Source organism: Penicillium psychrosexuale, assembly GCF_028828465.1.
Source record: "Penicillium psychrosexuale strain IBT 29551 chromosome Unknown utg000002l, whole genome shotgun sequence".
Lineage (NCBI taxonomy): Eukaryota > Fungi > Ascomycota > Eurotiomycetes > Eurotiales > Aspergillaceae > Penicillium > Penicillium psychrosexuale.
In genome coordinates this window covers 5,192,485-5,208,422 of record NW_026643187.1, presented here as the reverse complement: position 1 = coordinate 5,208,422, position 15,938 = coordinate 5,192,485, and the positions used below count along the sequence as shown (strand labels likewise).

Sequence of the window (15,938 nt, the reverse complement as noted above, 5' to 3'; positions counted from 1 at the left end):
GTGCCTGTGGGGTGAAGTCCATCGGGAGTCCAGACTCGGAACGTTGATTGTTAGGGCTTTAACTAGGTTCATGAGGGACTCATAACGATTTGTTCGCCTAACGTTCTGCAGGACGCTTCTTCTGCTGCTGCAGCTGTCAGAATTGGCAGCAGGCTAGTATATCCAGAAATAGGGTTTAGTGATGAGCTCTGAGCTGCCATTTGTCGGAATTCACGCAAATTGATGGCAAGGGATCATGCAATGATTGACGTCTATAATATATACTGATTCCGCTTTATATCCTTTCTTCGTTGTTGATCGGTTTTGCCTGCATTGTGTCCTGCAGGTAGCATTGACGAGGAAAGCCTGCTTGTCACCAGCGTCCGGTTACTGGGAGTGCTCTTTAACAGCTGGCATCTCTTTGACGAGTTTTTGAGGCACAACTTTCTAGAAGCAGATGATAATCAGACATTGAATATATTCATAGTTCCTGATGTTATAGATGATATCCAAACGTAGTCTTGTAGCAAATGGTAGCCAAGAACATTCATCATTCCTGTAGATATAAACTAATGCGAAAGGGCTTTTGATATCCAATGTCACTTATTGGAGATTATTGGAGAGATTGAGTTATGAATGGAGGCTTGACTTTGGTATCATTTTTGACATTGTGTCGTAAGAACTAATCTAGCATTTGCAGTCCTGCGTGAGAAGTGAAAAAGTGAACACAGCGTGGAATGAACAAGAGGCTGTGGTATACATGATCCGATCAAAAAAAAAAAAAAAACGCCGTGTGCTGAACGTAAAACGGAAGTCCACTCAAGCAAAAGAGATCTGTACAAAATGTGACTCGATCGCATTCCATTCATTCTATCCTGGCAGATCGGCAGATCGGCAGAGCTGCCAAATATGGTCTTGAGATGAAACGACAAAAATATCTCAGTCAGATCCTAAGAATAAAAAGCCTGCGAGGATCCATGTCCTCAAATATGTTCGTAAAATCCAAGTGTGCAAGTCCCAAATTCCCCTTGGGGAAATCATAATGTCCCAAGTGTCGTGTGTTCCGTTCCCATCCATCCGTGAATTGCGAGCCAGTGTCGTGTGCTCGTAGGTATTATTCATTTCCATTTGTGTCGTCCCGTTATAAGGGTAGGGTATGTCGTAGGCAAAGAAGAAGTAGGTGTAAGCAAGTCGCGAAAAAAAAAAAAGCAAAGAGCGCAAGTGTTTTTTGCGTCGGCGTTGAGGATGGTTTGATTATTCCTCATCGGTCAGTTTGCGAATCAGACTTATACTTAAGATCATGACCAGCAAACCAACAGTGACTATCACCAGTAGTACAAAGCCAAACCAGCCAAGCACCATTGCAGAAGAGCCGACGCCGCTTTTCACACTTCCATTGCCCATGTCTTGGGCTATCGTACTGGCAGCGACAGATGCCGTGTGCTGCCATAATACGGACACAAGAACGAATACCGAGGAAACGAAAATGAGGGCTAGCGCAGCCTGGGAGACGGGGCGAGAGGGGAAAGGCTTGACTTCGCGCTCGGATCCAGTTTCGTCGACCTCCTCGTGCCAGCCAGGGAATGTCGCCAGAAGGATGAAACAGAAGAATGCGAGAATGACAGCAACAATCCTGCACGAGAATTAGTTTTGTCTGGCGTTAAGGAATTGCAGTTACTCACAGGAGATACGGAAACACAACGGCATCTTTGAACGTTGAAGCAACCCAGATCAGATTTAGTGGATCTTGATCCACCGTGACAATCTCAGCCAGCGCCGTCGCATTGGCATTGCAGATGAAAGAACCCTTATCAGGCTGAATACAGATACCAAAGTATCCCACTCGGACTTCCAACTCCGCACCGCCGACAATATTGGAGAGGGCAGTGACAACCCCTGGGTCGACTTGTGCAAGATCCCTAATGGGGTTATACTTCTCGTAGTATAGGGAGATAAGGAAGATGGTGGGCATCTGTGGAGATGATGAAGAGCAGCCGGCCAACAGAAGTGCTGCATTGTATTAGCGACTTTCCAGTAGAGGGCGCAATGGACAAGCACTCACATAATATGATAATAGCAACTGCGATAATAATCATCAACACGTGGTGGTACCCAATCATTGGAATGAACCCTGTATAGAGAATTAGCAACAATGCCATTGTTTGCTCTCTTTCGATATGTCGTCACTTACGGGCCCATCTTTGAGCAAAGCCAGCAGCCATTGTGTGCAATTAAGACCACGTCGGGGTCAGACTCCTTCAATTTGTTGTTGACTCGCTTCTCGGGTCTCCGAGAAGGAGTTGCCTGAATTGAATGCGATCACCGAACTGAATTGTACACCAGTGGCACACTTGTTGTTGGTTCGTGTGATTGCGATGACCGTTGAATCGAGATCGAGATCGTTGGAATGGAATGTAGATGAAGAATGCGGAGAGTAGGATAAAGATCGGATCGTTGACGTATTCAATGCTGAGAATACCTAGAACAAACTCCAAGATGTTTGATATTATTGTGGAATCCGGTTTGCACCTAGAGTGGATTATCCAGATGGGTCAGATATTATGATATGACTTGACGCCTGTGTAGTACAGGTGGGAAGTATATGGGAGAGATAGAATGTGTAGAAAGAATGGAAGGGATGGAAAGAAGGGATCGTAAATGGCACAAAACTCAACGTCAGGCTAATTGACCGATTCTCTGAATCTCTCTGGAGGCTGGGGATGAGGCAAAGTTGTATAGGAAAATCTGGGAGGCTGGGCCAACGCCCTTGTTTACTCGCCCGCTTCCCCGGTAACCAGCGCAGACCGCCTTCCGTGTGGGTATTTCTGCCGCCGGACACGGGAAAGCCAGGGCCGCTCTAGTCCCGATCTGGACTAGTGCAGATCTCGATAACCTTCGCCCCACATCCACAAGCCACGCGATTCATCCAGCCTCTTCAATATTGGGCCGTCTACATGATGCACTTCGATGCACGGAGTACCTACAAGCTAGCGATCGGGCACGTTTCAATGTTTCAGGTTTTCCAGTATGCTCTAACCAACGCTATGTCAAACAATAAACCCAACTAAAGTACTCCGTATAAACACAAGTTACGCGCTAAAGTGGAACCTACCAAATCAGTGGTCCAATGCTACCCCGGATACCAAAATCCGATGTTCCTGTTCTATGCTCCGTAATCAGATAGAGGTGCAGCCTAATTCGCGGCAAAAGCAAAGCGTTTCAGATCAAGAGTGGTTGAGTACCCTGTGCTGGGCTCATCCTCGTCCTCTTCATCCTCACTGTCTGGGACAATGAGATCTTCGCTGCCTTGGATTCCCGCGAAAGAGGACACCTTATGCACGATAGGAGAAGAAGCTTCAGTCCGAGGTTCAACAGCTTCGGCATCCCGGAGTTTAGTAGGAATATTGATGCTGTTAGATCGACTGAGAGCGGACTGTCCCATCCGCTGGAGCGGCGTCAGGCGTCGATGGAAGACGTTGCTCCGTGCAATCGCAGCTGGGCTTCTGGGGGTCGAGGGCGTTGAAGGTCTATGGGAAGTCTGAACCGCAGGAATCTTAGTCATGGTAGAGCTAGCTGCGGTTGTTTCGGGCTTTTGCCCAGCTTGAAAAGTAAACTTGGAAAGTAAATTCGAGTTTTGCCGGTCAACGTGATAGTCAAGAGCCAGACTAAAACCTGGGGAGTTCGGTGTGTTATCCCTAGGACTATTCTGAGATACATCGAGGTTCTCTGTCACAAGGACTTTGTCGGAGGTAGGTTTAGAAGGGGTATCAACTTCACTGGGCTTGTCGGATATCTCAAGGTTTCTCTCAGTTGTAGACTCGGCAGGCCCAGGGGTAGTACTGGGATTTGGAATGCTGCTCATGATGTCTTCTGCAATTTCATCAGAGAAGACACCGACCACTGATTTGCGTGACCGTTTAGACCGGGAGAGATCTTGGGGACTAGGGCTGGCTTGAGCAAAGAACCGACTGCGAGCAGGGGGACAAGCAGGCAGAGAATCCCCCTCAGCCTCAGAGCACAGCCTCTGCCTCTTTGTGCACTGCAAGGCCGACGATCTTGCACTTTGGGCCAGAAAAGAGGAGCGTTCCACACTCCGAACCATAGGGCTGAGGCCTTGGTCAGAAAACGCCCTGGGAGGCGTGGACCTGACCGAGTTGGAGCGGAAGGGCGCTGCATTGACCTGCCAGCTGTTGCTCACATTTCGCTCTAGGAGTCGCTGCTGGCTTGGAGACGGAGTTAGGCTGTTAGGGTCCAGCTCGGCCAGCGGTGTCCTCTTGGGAGTGAAGAACGAATTGATGGACTTCCTTGGCTTCAACTCAGAGGAAGTACCCAATGTCTGGCGGCGATTAATACCAAGGGACCATCTACCTGCGGCCAGTGGCTTTAGGATAATTGGTTCCTTAGTGGTTGGATCCAAATCGCCACGAGAAACTCCGATGGCAATTTCCGGCTCCATATCGGCGCCGATATATGGAAGCGCGGCCAAATTGGTATCCTTCTCAGGTGGTGTCAAAGTCACTAGCTTTTCAGCTTTGCGGCAGAAGACCCGTTGGTAAAGGAAGGTCAACTCGGCTTGTTTGAAGTTGGCAAGGTAGTCGGCTGGGACTCGAAAATTACCCTCAAACTGGAGCATGCGCAGGGCTTTCTCAACGTTCCGATGCTTGCGAATAATCCGGTAGGCAGTCTTCAGCCCCAGCTTAGGGATATTTGCCAAGTAATCGCAACCGCTCAAAATGCACATGTTTCTGAAGTCGGGATCACTGAAGCCAACCAAACTGACTTCGCGACAAGCAGTAAAATCGGCGCGGTTTATCTCAATGCATTCCCCGTGTTGATCCAATTTGGAAATTAATCGCTTGGCTCCAAAGACAAGCAAATCCGAGTCCTCGGATATGATTCCATGAATGTCACCCTGTTGCTCCAAGTACACCAACTGGGCATCTGCCTCGTACGGGGCCACCACATACTGCACATTCATTTGCTTCAGTTCCTCAATTAACTGGCGAGCCATGTAGGGTGTCACGTCGACGGCCTTTTGGAACTCTTGGTAAGCTTCCGCCATTCTTCCTTTCCGTTGTAGTTCCAGTCCAAGGCATTTGCTTTCCTGGCGCCGTCTGTAGCGATCCTGTTCAGTGCCTGCCTTGCTGGGCAGATTGTCGCCATCAAAAACGAGGTAGGGTTTCACTCCAAAAAAAAGAAGCATGCGGACTCGGTTGAGGACGAAATCAATGTGTCTGTCATAAGATGGAACTGTCAGTTAACAGTTCATGGGATAAAATACCGAAAGACATACTTTCTCGTCGGATTGTCCAGGACCAAATCCACTGAACAAGCAACAGTCCCTCGATGCAGCCATCCATATGCATCGACTCCAAGCGTTTGCCCATTGAAATTCTTAATGTGACATGGTTTCTGAATGGACTTGAGAAGCCCGTGCAGTCCTATTTGTCTGTGTTAGAATTGCCATTCATCTCCCCCTAGACAGTCACAAAGTTAACATACCTTTGATGCCCATTGTGGACACCGTTCGAGGGACAGGCGGGTCCTCGTATTCAAGCAATGAATGATAACATAGGTTGAGATTTTCACCGGCAGAAGACTAATGAATGTTGAATGCAATAGCAGGTCCAAAACAAATCCCGGTTAAAGGATTGAGGGAGTAAATAACTCCTGGAATGCCTATCTCGACGCGCAGACGCGCTTTCCTCGAGTGGGGAAGGCGGTGATTTGGGGGTTCACCGCTTAATTATGCCGTTGCATCCACGAAAATTATCGTCGAAATCCACGGCGGAGTGTTTGGAGTAATTCTTGTCATCAGCCCGCAACCATGCCTGTTACCTTGACAAAGGTGCACAAGCAGATTTCTAAGAAGCGCACCTCTACTAATGTGCTTCATGAGAACAGTCGGGATGCCCACCGACTCCGCAAAGCTGGTGCTCGCGATGATCGATTGTCCCGCCATAATGCCACTGTGAACCGTGCAAGACAGCCATACTGTGAGACAACTGCCCATTCAATTGAAGGCCACCCAGCTGACTCGATTAGTGGACCGAATTGATTACATCCATGAGGCTATCCAAGAGCTTACTGAGGCCCTTTCTACCGAAGAGATTTCCGAGTTTGTCTCCAAGTATGTACCACCGATGATCCATTACCAAACCCAAGGCTAATCCAAACCAGGTACATTGACCGTGATACCGAGGAAATCAAACAGCTCGAGTCAGAGCGCCGGAAGGGACGTCCTCCTAGCAAGCGCGAAGAGGCCTTGAAACAGCGGGTGCAAACCGAGGCTCGAGAGTTCGAGACCGGACTGTGGATGCCCGATATAGGCGATCAATATGCAATGACCGCAATGAAGAACTGGAATGGACACTGGTCGGGTCTCAGCGCGATCAAGTTCATGCGGTTCACAAAAGACGGAAACAAACTTGCGTCTACTTTCCCACCGAAGAGCATGTCATGATCTCACGATTCCTTTTTTCTATATTTTTTTGTCTGGTGTCCAAAAAGACTGGGTTGGCGCATTATGGGTACATTGATTCTTCTAGATTCTGTACAGCCGAATGTTTTCGAATATACCATTTCAATTCAATGCTGTTGTATCGTCCATCTACATACAGCCGTTACTATACAATTCTGCGATTGTATGGCATTTTCGAGTAAAATACACATGGCAGGGTCCCATCCGCGTCATGTAAAATACAATGTCTATTCTTGGAAATCATGGATCGAATACAATTCCAAATATGGACCAGCGTGTTTCGAGTTCGCGAACCAAGTTATAAGAGTGTGATAGTGCGGAGGATTCTTTATAATCAGCCTTTTTATAACCTTAGCTAAAGCGAATAGCTTCAGAGTTACCGCGTCTATCTCGGCTGTATCGATTTGGTAGCTGTAGCCTGTGCTCCACTCCTACTATAACATTAATCACCGTTAGTAAACTATACTTATATGGCCAGGTGCGCTTAGTTTCCCTACTTACCGATCCTGACTCCACCGGACTCCGTGAGCAATATGGTATCGGTACTTAAGGCGGCGAGGGCTCTCCCGCGACCGCGTAGATATTGAATTCCTTCGAGGACCTATTAGGTTACGGTATAAGCACCACTTTCTTATATCGGCTGCTAAGACTAGCACTTACCTGCCGAATAGTTGCGGCAACCTTACCCTTAGTGATAGTATACCTCGATACGAGGATATGACTTACTAAGAGCTCTACTGACTCCCAGACTAAAAATACCTAATCCTCCTAATAGTAGTACCCCAGTAGATCCAGAAAGCTAGGATAAGAGAATTGACTCCTGGTTTCTAATAGTAGCTTAACAGACGAAAACTGCTACTTCAGAAGGTAGATATTGACTAGCGCTACTTTATTATTTCTGTGCCGGGCCAGGAAGACGGACTGCCCTTAGGAATCGCTATAATCGCCTCATACGTCAGCTATAGGTTTTAGAAGACCGGCTAAATCTTCCAAGCTTGGTCTTGATCCTTTAGCTGCGCTGGTTCAGGATACGGCGGAGAAGAAGGGATTACCGCTGGATCGGACTAGGATCTAGAAGACGGTACAGATAGATAGGTTGGTCTTTTAAAAGTGGTCCAATCGGGTGTTCCGTTACACCATATAGTAGGAGGTCGAGATGGCTGACGCTGAATAGAATCTATCTTAGGAGCGTATCGAGCGCGAGGGAATAGCTTTGATTTAGTAATATAGGGACCTGTGAATTACTACATCTGGTTAGTTTTGCTGTTTCCGGGTTGGCGCCCCAATACACTCTCCTCACATCATCCGGACATAAAAGACACGACCTCGCCCAAGTCCCGTTCTCAAAACTAAGATAATACAGTCTCAAGAAAAGTGAAATTCTAGAATCCCAAAACTATCTAATACGCTCTTTGGACCGTTGTCCTCATGTTAAACTCGGTGGAGATTAACAGTTTCACCTGGGGCATTGTAGGTGGGCACCTTCATTTCAAGATCAGAGCCCGAATATCCAAGATCCTCCGCGGTCAGGACAGAGCATTTTTCGCCAATTAAAAGAGCAACCTAAAAAAACATTCATTAATACCAGACTTCGCTGAAGGAAATGAGATAGAAGACAACGACAAGGAAGACTTACGCTGTAAGGATTAGTACCCACATTATCGGGGCAGATTGACAAATCACAGATCTTTAAGTTTTTGACACCATGGACATTCAGCCGCTCATCGACAACTCCTCCATGCTTGACTTTGAAGTTGCCTTCCTTAGGAGCCATACTGCACGTACCAAGGGAGTGCCATGTTGTTTCTACATGACGTCTCGCTGAGAATTGTGCTTAGAATATGAAGGAAGAGGGGAAGTAGGTATACTCACCCCAGAGCTCAATACACTCAATGTCCTCCCGGCTGTATTTGATGGGCTCCCGAATTACCTGCCGGCTGGAGCTGATCACGCTCTCTGGTAGCTGCATTCCAGGATCGACGGGTAAGGTCCAGGAACCTATAACCATGGTTTAGTAAAGGATGGACGACAGCAATCACTGCGATTTCCTTACCATGTTGGATACCAGCTGTCATATGAGCAGGACCACCATATTCTTTAGTTGTTGCAAGGTCCAGATCATGTGCTCGAGCAGGCGAGTCCGAGGCAAAATTGGGATGCATCCAGGTCACTTCACCAGCATATGCATCCATACGGCGAGCTGTCTCACGAGACTTGATATAGCCCCAAACCAAGGGAGCGATATCACGTTTGTCATTCAAAAATCCTGCATCAAAGTCCGGAGCCTCATAGGGGTCCGGGGATTTCACATGGATCCATCCACGGGAGAAAGGATATTCCTGCATTTCTTGTTAGGAGCTAGATAGGATCAAATGCTTCATTATAGTTACCAAGAAATGGAACATCGTAAAAAATTTCCCAGGAGGCATAAGCAAATGGTCGCCGAACCAGCTGTGACCTTTTATTAGAAACCGGAGAGAAGCTCACAGAGGGTTTGAATTCTTACCCAGCAATGACGGAGTAGTGCATGACCGGTTTATCTGGTTTATTCTTGAAATAACTCTCCCAACCACTCAGAAAATCAGATGTAGGCCAATTCTTCATCTCCTCAAGTTCCTGTTCAGTTGGCCGGATCTTCACACCTGCTTCAATCCCATTTGTTGACAACGGACCAGTGCCTTTAGAGGTCCATTCATTAAAAGCTGCCTTTTGGACATCGGTATTTCCGCGAACGAATTCATCGAATGTCTCAGTGTCAGGTCTCGCTCTGTAGGCAGAAAATAGAAGGTGATGATCTTGAAATTTGCAACCAACACCTGGCAGGTCCACAATAGGTTCGATGCCTGTATGAAGCTTCTCAGAATGACAGATCTCAAGGTTTCTGGGGATGAGAGAAGTCGGACGCACCCGCTTGACGAAGTTTTTTAGGGTCACCAATTCCAGATCGCTGGAGTATGAGAGGTGAGCTGAGGGTACCACCGCAGATAAGAATCTGCTTGCGGGCTCTGTAAATTTTTTGTATTTTTTGTATTTTTTCATCTTTCAGAGGCTTCTCTGGGACGGTTACAATACCGACTGCTGTTCCATTTTCAATAATAACCCTAACCACCTTCGTATTACACTTCAAGTAAAGATTTTCGTAATCTTCTCGAGTGCTGTGAACATATGCATGAGCGGCATCACTGCGGCGGCCTAATCCACAAAGTAATCAGTATGATACGTTGCAAGATTAGATAAGAGATAGATTGCAGTACCTGTATCACGGTTGATCCATTTAGTCCATTGCGCGGCACCGTGGCTAGAGGTCCACAGCAAGTCAATATTTAACCGAAACGTACTAATGCAATTACTGCTTAGGATGTCGAGTTCTTACCCAGTTTGTAGGTTCTGCAGGTCATCAGTGACTGGAATGTCTTGAGATTCAGCCGCACGGAGAAACTCTTGCATGATTGGATATGTATAGTTTCCAAAGGAGGCCTTGATTGGACCGTCAAAGCCGTGGATGTCTCGCTTCGTGCTGTGTCTCTGGTAGGTTTCAGGCTTTTTCATGAGAGGCAGAAGCTCTTTCGTTGTCCATCCCTTGGCTTCAAAGTCGTCATAATCCGAGGCCGAGGCTCTCGTATACACCTAGCTATTCAGTTAGATGAACCTTAATACAAGAAATGACATGTGCAGATTACCATAAAGTTGATTGAACTCCCTCCACCAAGGACCCGCGCAGCTGGCACAATGGCTCTCCGTCCATCTATAGCTTTCGATGGTTGAGAATGGTAGAAGGTGGCTGTCTTAGAATCAAGCTTTATATTCTGTGGGTAGATACCAGGTCGGAAAACTCTGTTAAGCATTAGCATGTAGTCAATACACCAGTGATATTTACGTACTGTGGGTTGTTCAGGTTATCTTCGCCCGCCTCGATCAGCAGAACCTGAAGATTATGATCGAGATTGGCGAGACGACCAGCGGAAACACAGCCAGCACTGCCACCGCCGACGACAATGATATCGACTTCATCTGGGATAGTCATTTTTTGGTAACTTTGGTTGACAAATGGCTCTGATAAATGGGGAAAGGATAGAAACGAACCCTTTGGTCTTTGCTGCAGTCCACTAAAAGTACATATTGTAAAGGCCCCCACTATAATGATGTATACATTTCGTACGTTGAGACATTCAGTTAAATCGTCATAGCATACTTGAAGGTTTGCCACCACCTCCTCTAGAAAATAAGCTGCCTCAGCTTGCAGCTCTCGACAACATCAAAATGACATCGTTTCTCATAGGAATTATTTTCCGGAATGACTTAATTATTATATTAGACAAGGCCCCCAGTGAACACGCTGGGCGTGATTTTGGCGGCTCTCGTTGGTCCCAGGTGGTGTAGTGGGTACGCTTTCAGGTACTCCGTGATGGACAATCAAGAGTACAATTTACTTCTGGGCGACAATAGTGGAACACTGATGCCCTGGAGTGCGAAGCCACGGCGGAGGATACATCCCGGAGGTGAAGGTGATGAGATCGGTATGCGGTGCCCTCTAGGGCTGTGCTTTTCGGGACGAGTGCCACCAGGAGAAGAATGGCGCCAAGACCTACGAGATCCTGAAGGGCCTTCGGAGGGGGACCCGTCTGGCACCCACTTTGAGATCTCACCCGCCGACCTCGCCTGATACGTAGACTGCCTCTGGGACTAGCTGTGGTATTTTAGATATAAAGTGACCACTGCCCTTGCGGAGTGACCGCTAGACTTTAGGCGACGTCCTTAGTCTATATTGTTTCCCAAGGCGAATCCGCACACAGACGTCTGCTTCACATAACTTACTATATTCGCGCGCCTTTTTCATCAAATTGGATTTGCGACGAACTTGTTTTTGACGCATTGATTTTCTTTTCGAAGAAGAGCTATTTGAACGACCAGGGCTTGTTGTCGCCATCTGCCAGTTTGTAGCCTAAAATATGCCTCGGGACTCTAGAATTGGACTTGCTGAAAAGTAGAGTTGAAGTAGGTGCTCTTATAGTCGTAGGCTCGTTGGCCAGGGAGGAGCTTTCAAAGAACGTCAAACGTCATGAAAGCGCAAAAGAGCACAAGTGCAATGGCGATTTTGAATACGTAGAAGGCCACAGGATTTTTTGAGCCAGAAGCGTGGCGAAAAACTAGACAGAAACTACTATGCTGTTTTAGTTCGTGGGTAAGCATCTGAAACGGCGCACCTCGCAGGTAACGCGTGGGAATTCATCAGGCCTTCAGGTCACGGCACAGGAGCGGCAACTTAATGCCACGACCATTTCAATGTTATGTTGCGCCGAACTACATGTGTATGGCTAGCCAAGGTGCATTGATTAATTGCACAACAAAAAAACCTGAAATTTTTGAAAGCGCATTAATGTAATAGGTCGAAATAGCAAGGGACCTATAGTATAATAGTATACATACCACATCCACGCTTCCATATATATTCGATTCAAGCAAGGGGTGGATATTTCACTTCCTCCATGCCCGGGGGACCGACTTAAAGTATTCACCTGCGCCGCTTATGAGCACAATGACGCAGTGGACCTCGAGAAGCTGGGGAGATGGTGGATGTATCTTGCAATGAGGACTAAGGGTCAGCGAGCCTAGTGTCATACAAAAAGGGACTTATGGAATCAATTTTATGTTTCTTCCATGCGCAAGGTCTTTCATTCCGTATAGTACAGCGAGTCGCGATATGAATTCCACTCAATCCAAATTACTCAATGTCCTCTTCAATCAAGGTCAATTAAAATTATATATCCTTTTTGCCTAACGTCGAATGAAATTGCGTGGCCGCGCAAAGTCGGCCAAAACAGAAGCGCGGGTCTTGGCACTCGTAATAACTTTAGCTCCATTTACTTTTTCCCAAGCTCTCTCATCTTCATCAACTTTAGACCCATCCACATTCACAATGCTTTCTCTTCGCACTATCACCCGCTCTATCCCGCGCACTTTCTCGCGCTCCATTGCCACTTCGGCTCTGCGCCCAGCATTCCCTAAGCCCGCTCTCCGGCAATCATGGAATCAGGCCACTAAGCCCGCCTACGCTGCCTTCTCGACCTCCAGCATCTTCAAGGCTCCTTCGTCTGAAGGTAAGATGCGTTGATGATAGTTGAAGAGTCCGCCGAAATCCGAGCTTGTCTGGTGGCGGACTTCGTATGTGGCCTCACGCTGATATTGGATTTTACTTTTTTACAGTCGACATCGAGCTTCTCGCCAAGCTCGAGGATGAGCTGAGACACGAGAAGTCTTCCGAGATTCCCGAATTCGAGGAGCAATTAGAATCCATCGAGGAGACTATTAAGGATGGCGAGTGGCAGGTGAAGGATGTTGCCGGCGAGCAGGAGGTTATCCTGACCAAGAAGTTCGGCACCGAGAAGTACGATTCATACAATCCCTCTCTACTTTTTCTTCCCTTCAATGAATGCTAATACATATGATTGTTTAGCATCCGTGTTAGCTTTACCGTCGCCGATATCCAGAACATCAGCGAACAGGAGGACTTTGATGACGCCTCTTTGTCCGACGAGATGGACTTCCAGAACCAGTCCCGCGGCCAGAATGCCGAGGCCTCCGCCGAGGACATCGAGCAGCCCGAGCCTAGCTTCCCTGCCCGTGTTACCATCACCGTTGAGAAACCCAACAACGGTGCCCTTCTCATCCAGACCGTTGTCCAGGACGGCGTGTTCCAGATCGAGGAGGTCTCCCACTTCGCCAACGCCGAGCTCGCTCAGTCCCAGACTGCTGAGAAGGACTGGGCTCGCCAGAGCCTTTACGCCGGTCCCCCCTTCGAGAACCTCGATGAGGACCTTCAGGGTCTCTGGGACCGCTACCTAGAGGACCGTGGCCTTAACGCCGAGTTCGCTAATATGGTTCCTGACTACATCTCCGTCAAGGAGCAGAAGGAGTACTTGCGCTGGTTGGAGAGTATGTTTCCCTTCCTATATAAAATTTCCGTGACTCGTGCTAACAATACCTTTCTTTAGCCGTCAAGAACTTCATTGGTGCTTAAATTAACTACCCCATTCAACCTTTGGCCCATTTCTTTTTAATCCTGTCGGAGGCGCCTTTTGATAATGAGAAGTCTGCCTGATATGGAGGTACCACCCGCGTGCCAACATATCATGGTTAGCTTTAGTGCAATTACTTGTACGACTCTATTTGTACCAATATTTCCAATATACAATCACTTCACTTATTACATGGCTATACTCGTACTCCTAACTCTAGCTTAATTTACACATCTTCCAAGTTGATAGGTTCCACAACCGAGTGATTACCTTTAGGGTATTGATACAGCCATCCCATGGATCTGACCATCCCCCCTACTAAATGTTCAGTAGCGCCTTCATAATTGTAGATACTACAATTTGTATGAAAACCCCTGGCAAAAAGTGTCACTCATATCATATCTCGCTTCATCGTAAACTACTTCACGAACTGCTTCATCAACACACCCTATCTTTATTCAATTGATAGTTTCGAATGAGAATATAATAAAGGTAGAATAAGGCTGATTGATAACAAATAACTCGGTTCCATGCACAATAAATGCCAACTCCCAAGCGCGATCCCTTGATATAAGTCCAAAGTAAAATTCGGTGGAGGTAATTAACAAAACATAAAGTCATAATCCTATGGCAACGCTAGGCAAATGGAACAAACATGAACATGATGCGGTTAGAATTCCATAGGATCAGCCTTGACAACAGGGCCACTATTATCTCGTTCACGCTTACCAGCACGCTCTTCCTTGATGAGGCCTGCGATGAAGGAACGGAAGAAATCGATATAAGGTTTCAGGCTGGTCTTTTCATAGTCCTGCACCTTACGGCTACCCTTAATGTCGGAGCCATTCATCGCACTGCCTTCAACGTCGGGGATATCTGCCTCCGCTGTGCCGGCAGAGTGTTTCGCGTCATATTCATCAATCTCAGCAAGTAGGTTCATCACCGTCGGGACGGAAAGAGGATCGAAGTTTTCCGCATTGCGAGGATCGATGGGAACACAAATACGGCCAGTGCCGGGGTGAATAACAAAGGGACTCTTGAGCAAATGAATCATCTTCTTGCTGACCTCGGCATCCAGGCGTGGGTAGGTATATTCCAAGACAATATCTTGCTTCGCATCCCTGAGCGTCGCCGGGTTTAACGTGCTGCTCTTACCGGTCTTTGCAAGTGAATCGATATCGGCCCATTTGCTGGTGCTGGCACGATCTGGAGAGGATTCCCATTTCCTCCGTAAGGAGTCGTTTAAGGTCTTGTCAGGCAACAAGGACAGAAGGCGTTCTGCCTGCTCGGCAGATTCGAATGTATCTTGATCACCGAGTGTAGTCCGGGCAAAGTCGTGTTTGAGCAACTCAAGACTGCGTACAATATGGGGGTGTAGTGGCCGTTTGATGTTGACCTTTTTCCCGCTTTGTGACCCCCCGCGGATTATTTCAAGATAACCAGCAATGGCTCGGCGTCGGTCATCTGTGAGGTTGCGCGCACGGGGATCGCATACCCAGGCGTGAGCACCACGACGACCAGAGTAAACCCAGAGGATGTGTTCAAACCCAAAGTCCTCCCGTAGTGCGGTGTCAATGACCTTGATTGACATTGTCACAAATGACCAGCACTTAGCACAGATATTCGCCTTGACACAACATGTACGAATATCATCGTAATCAGTCAAATCAATATCAAAAACCAATTCCTTCGAGACTGGCTTCATCTGACCGCCTCGTAGCGTTTTCCGATCGCGTGGGTTGGTGCTATAGACAGGTCCGATTTCGAAACGAGAAGGGTTCATTTTAAGTATGTCTTTCCGGAACCTGAGCATACGTGTTAGCTCAAACGGGATCCGACAATCAAGGTTGAAACGGGCCTTACAGGTCAGCAGTTGGATATGATTGGTACCGGAGATAGGCGTCATTTTGCAGTGTCAATGCAAATTCGCGGTTGCCGAAGTCTTTTGTGGGTACAATTCCATGATTCAGCCATTGGAAGAGGTATCGGAAGGGGAAAAGTCGTTGATAAAAGGCGAGCATGATATCTGGGTCCACACCCGATGGTGTTGGTGCTGGAGGCCTGTTGCGAGCCTCTGTCAGCAGTCGAGTCCAATGTTACTGTACAAGAGCTTAGCACTCACTCTTCCTTTGGCGGAGAATCCATCTTCACATCTGCGGAAGCCGGGAACTCCTCATCGTCATCATCATCATCATCGCCGTCGAACATATCCTCGAGTCTGACACGAGTCTCAGTTGAGGTCTCGACTGGAGGGGCATCCGGCATCTCATCATCATTCTGCGCAGAGCCAGATGATACTGAGTGAGGCATTGTGGGCGAATGGGCAAAGCAAATGCTCTTTTCAAGATTCTCCGGGGCTTAATTGGACCCAAACAGGAAGGCGCGACGCGCGACGCGCGATGCCCCGTGCACGCGTCTGCCCTAAGCCCTACGTCACGTGCTATCCTAAAATGGAAATATCA

General features: G+C 47.6%; 8 protein-coding genes across 8 annotated transcripts; 3 read left to right on the top strand and 5 right to left on the bottom strand.

Moving 5' to 3' along the window:
* Positions 1-1,233: 1,233 nt before the first annotated feature.
* On the bottom strand, positions 1,234-2,201 carry N7518_003117 (Fig1 domain-containing protein; the record flags this gene model as incomplete). Its single annotated transcript, XM_057184044.1, has 4 exons — positions 1,234-1,612; positions 1,662-1,989; positions 2,042-2,110; positions 2,171-2,201. The coding sequence occupies 4 exons, from the start codon at positions 2,199-2,201 to the stop codon at positions 1,234-1,236; spliced, it is 807 nt and encodes a 268-aa protein (XP_057045494.1).
* A 971-nt stretch (positions 2,202-3,172) lies between these two features.
* On the bottom strand, positions 3,173-5,494 carry N7518_003116 (putative exonuclease; the record flags this gene model as incomplete). The annotated part of the gene is made up of 3 exons (XM_057184043.1): positions 3,173-5,213; positions 5,273-5,420; positions 5,482-5,494. The coding sequence occupies 3 exons, from the start codon at positions 5,492-5,494 to the stop codon at positions 3,173-3,175; spliced, it is 2,202 nt and encodes a 733-aa protein (XP_057045493.1).
* A 312-nt stretch (positions 5,495-5,806) lies between these two features.
* On the top strand, positions 5,807-6,442 carry N7518_003115 (translation machinery-associated protein 16; the record flags this gene model as incomplete). Its single annotated transcript, XM_057184042.1, has 3 exons — positions 5,807-5,975; positions 6,025-6,109; positions 6,160-6,442. The coding sequence occupies 3 exons, from the start codon at positions 5,807-5,809 to the stop codon at positions 6,440-6,442; spliced, it is 537 nt and encodes a 178-aa protein (XP_057045492.1).
* Positions 6,443-6,687: 245 nt separating this feature from the next.
* Positions 6,688-7,061, bottom strand: N7518_003114 (uncharacterized protein; the record flags this gene model as incomplete). The annotated part of the gene is made up of 2 exons (XM_057184041.1): positions 6,688-6,878; positions 6,962-7,061. Coding segments are annotated over 2 exons (291 nt in total), but the record flags the coding sequence as incomplete, so codon positions are not given.
* An 830-nt stretch (positions 7,062-7,891) lies between these two features.
* N7518_003113 (GMC family oxidoreductase) lies at positions 7,892-10,484 on the bottom strand (the record flags this gene model as incomplete). The annotated part of the gene is made up of 11 exons (XM_057184040.1): positions 7,892-8,023; positions 8,097-8,281; positions 8,333-8,458; positions 8,514-8,799; positions 8,851-8,911; positions 8,967-9,303; positions 9,368-9,652; positions 9,715-9,758; positions 9,834-10,087; positions 10,141-10,294; positions 10,342-10,484. The coding sequence occupies 11 exons, from the start codon at positions 10,482-10,484 to the stop codon at positions 7,892-7,894; spliced, it is 2,007 nt and encodes a 668-aa protein (XP_057045490.1).
* Positions 10,485-10,865: 381 nt separating this feature from the next.
* Positions 10,866-11,123, top strand: N7518_003112 (uncharacterized protein; the record flags this gene model as incomplete). Its single annotated transcript, XM_057184039.1, has 1 exon — positions 10,866-11,123. One exon carries the CDS (start codon positions 10,866-10,868, stop codon positions 11,121-11,123), a length of 258 nt encoding a protein of 85 aa, XP_057045489.1.
* A 1,254-nt stretch (positions 11,124-12,377) lies between these two features.
* On the top strand, positions 12,378-13,478 carry N7518_003111 (MAM33 family protein; the record flags this gene model as incomplete). Its single annotated transcript, XM_057184038.1, has 4 exons — positions 12,378-12,558; positions 12,665-12,845; positions 12,915-13,393; positions 13,453-13,478. The coding sequence occupies 4 exons, from the start codon at positions 12,378-12,380 to the stop codon at positions 13,476-13,478; spliced, it is 867 nt and encodes a 288-aa protein (XP_057045488.1).
* A 668-nt stretch (positions 13,479-14,146) lies between these two features.
* N7518_003110 (DNA primase subunit PRI1) lies at positions 14,147-15,786 on the bottom strand (the record flags this gene model as incomplete). The annotated part of the gene is made up of 3 exons (XM_057184037.1): positions 14,147-15,281; positions 15,340-15,537; positions 15,599-15,786. 3 exons carry the CDS (start codon positions 15,784-15,786, stop codon positions 14,147-14,149), a joined length of 1,521 nt encoding a protein of 506 aa, XP_057045487.1.
* Between the last annotated feature and the right edge of the window lie 152 nt (positions 15,787-15,938).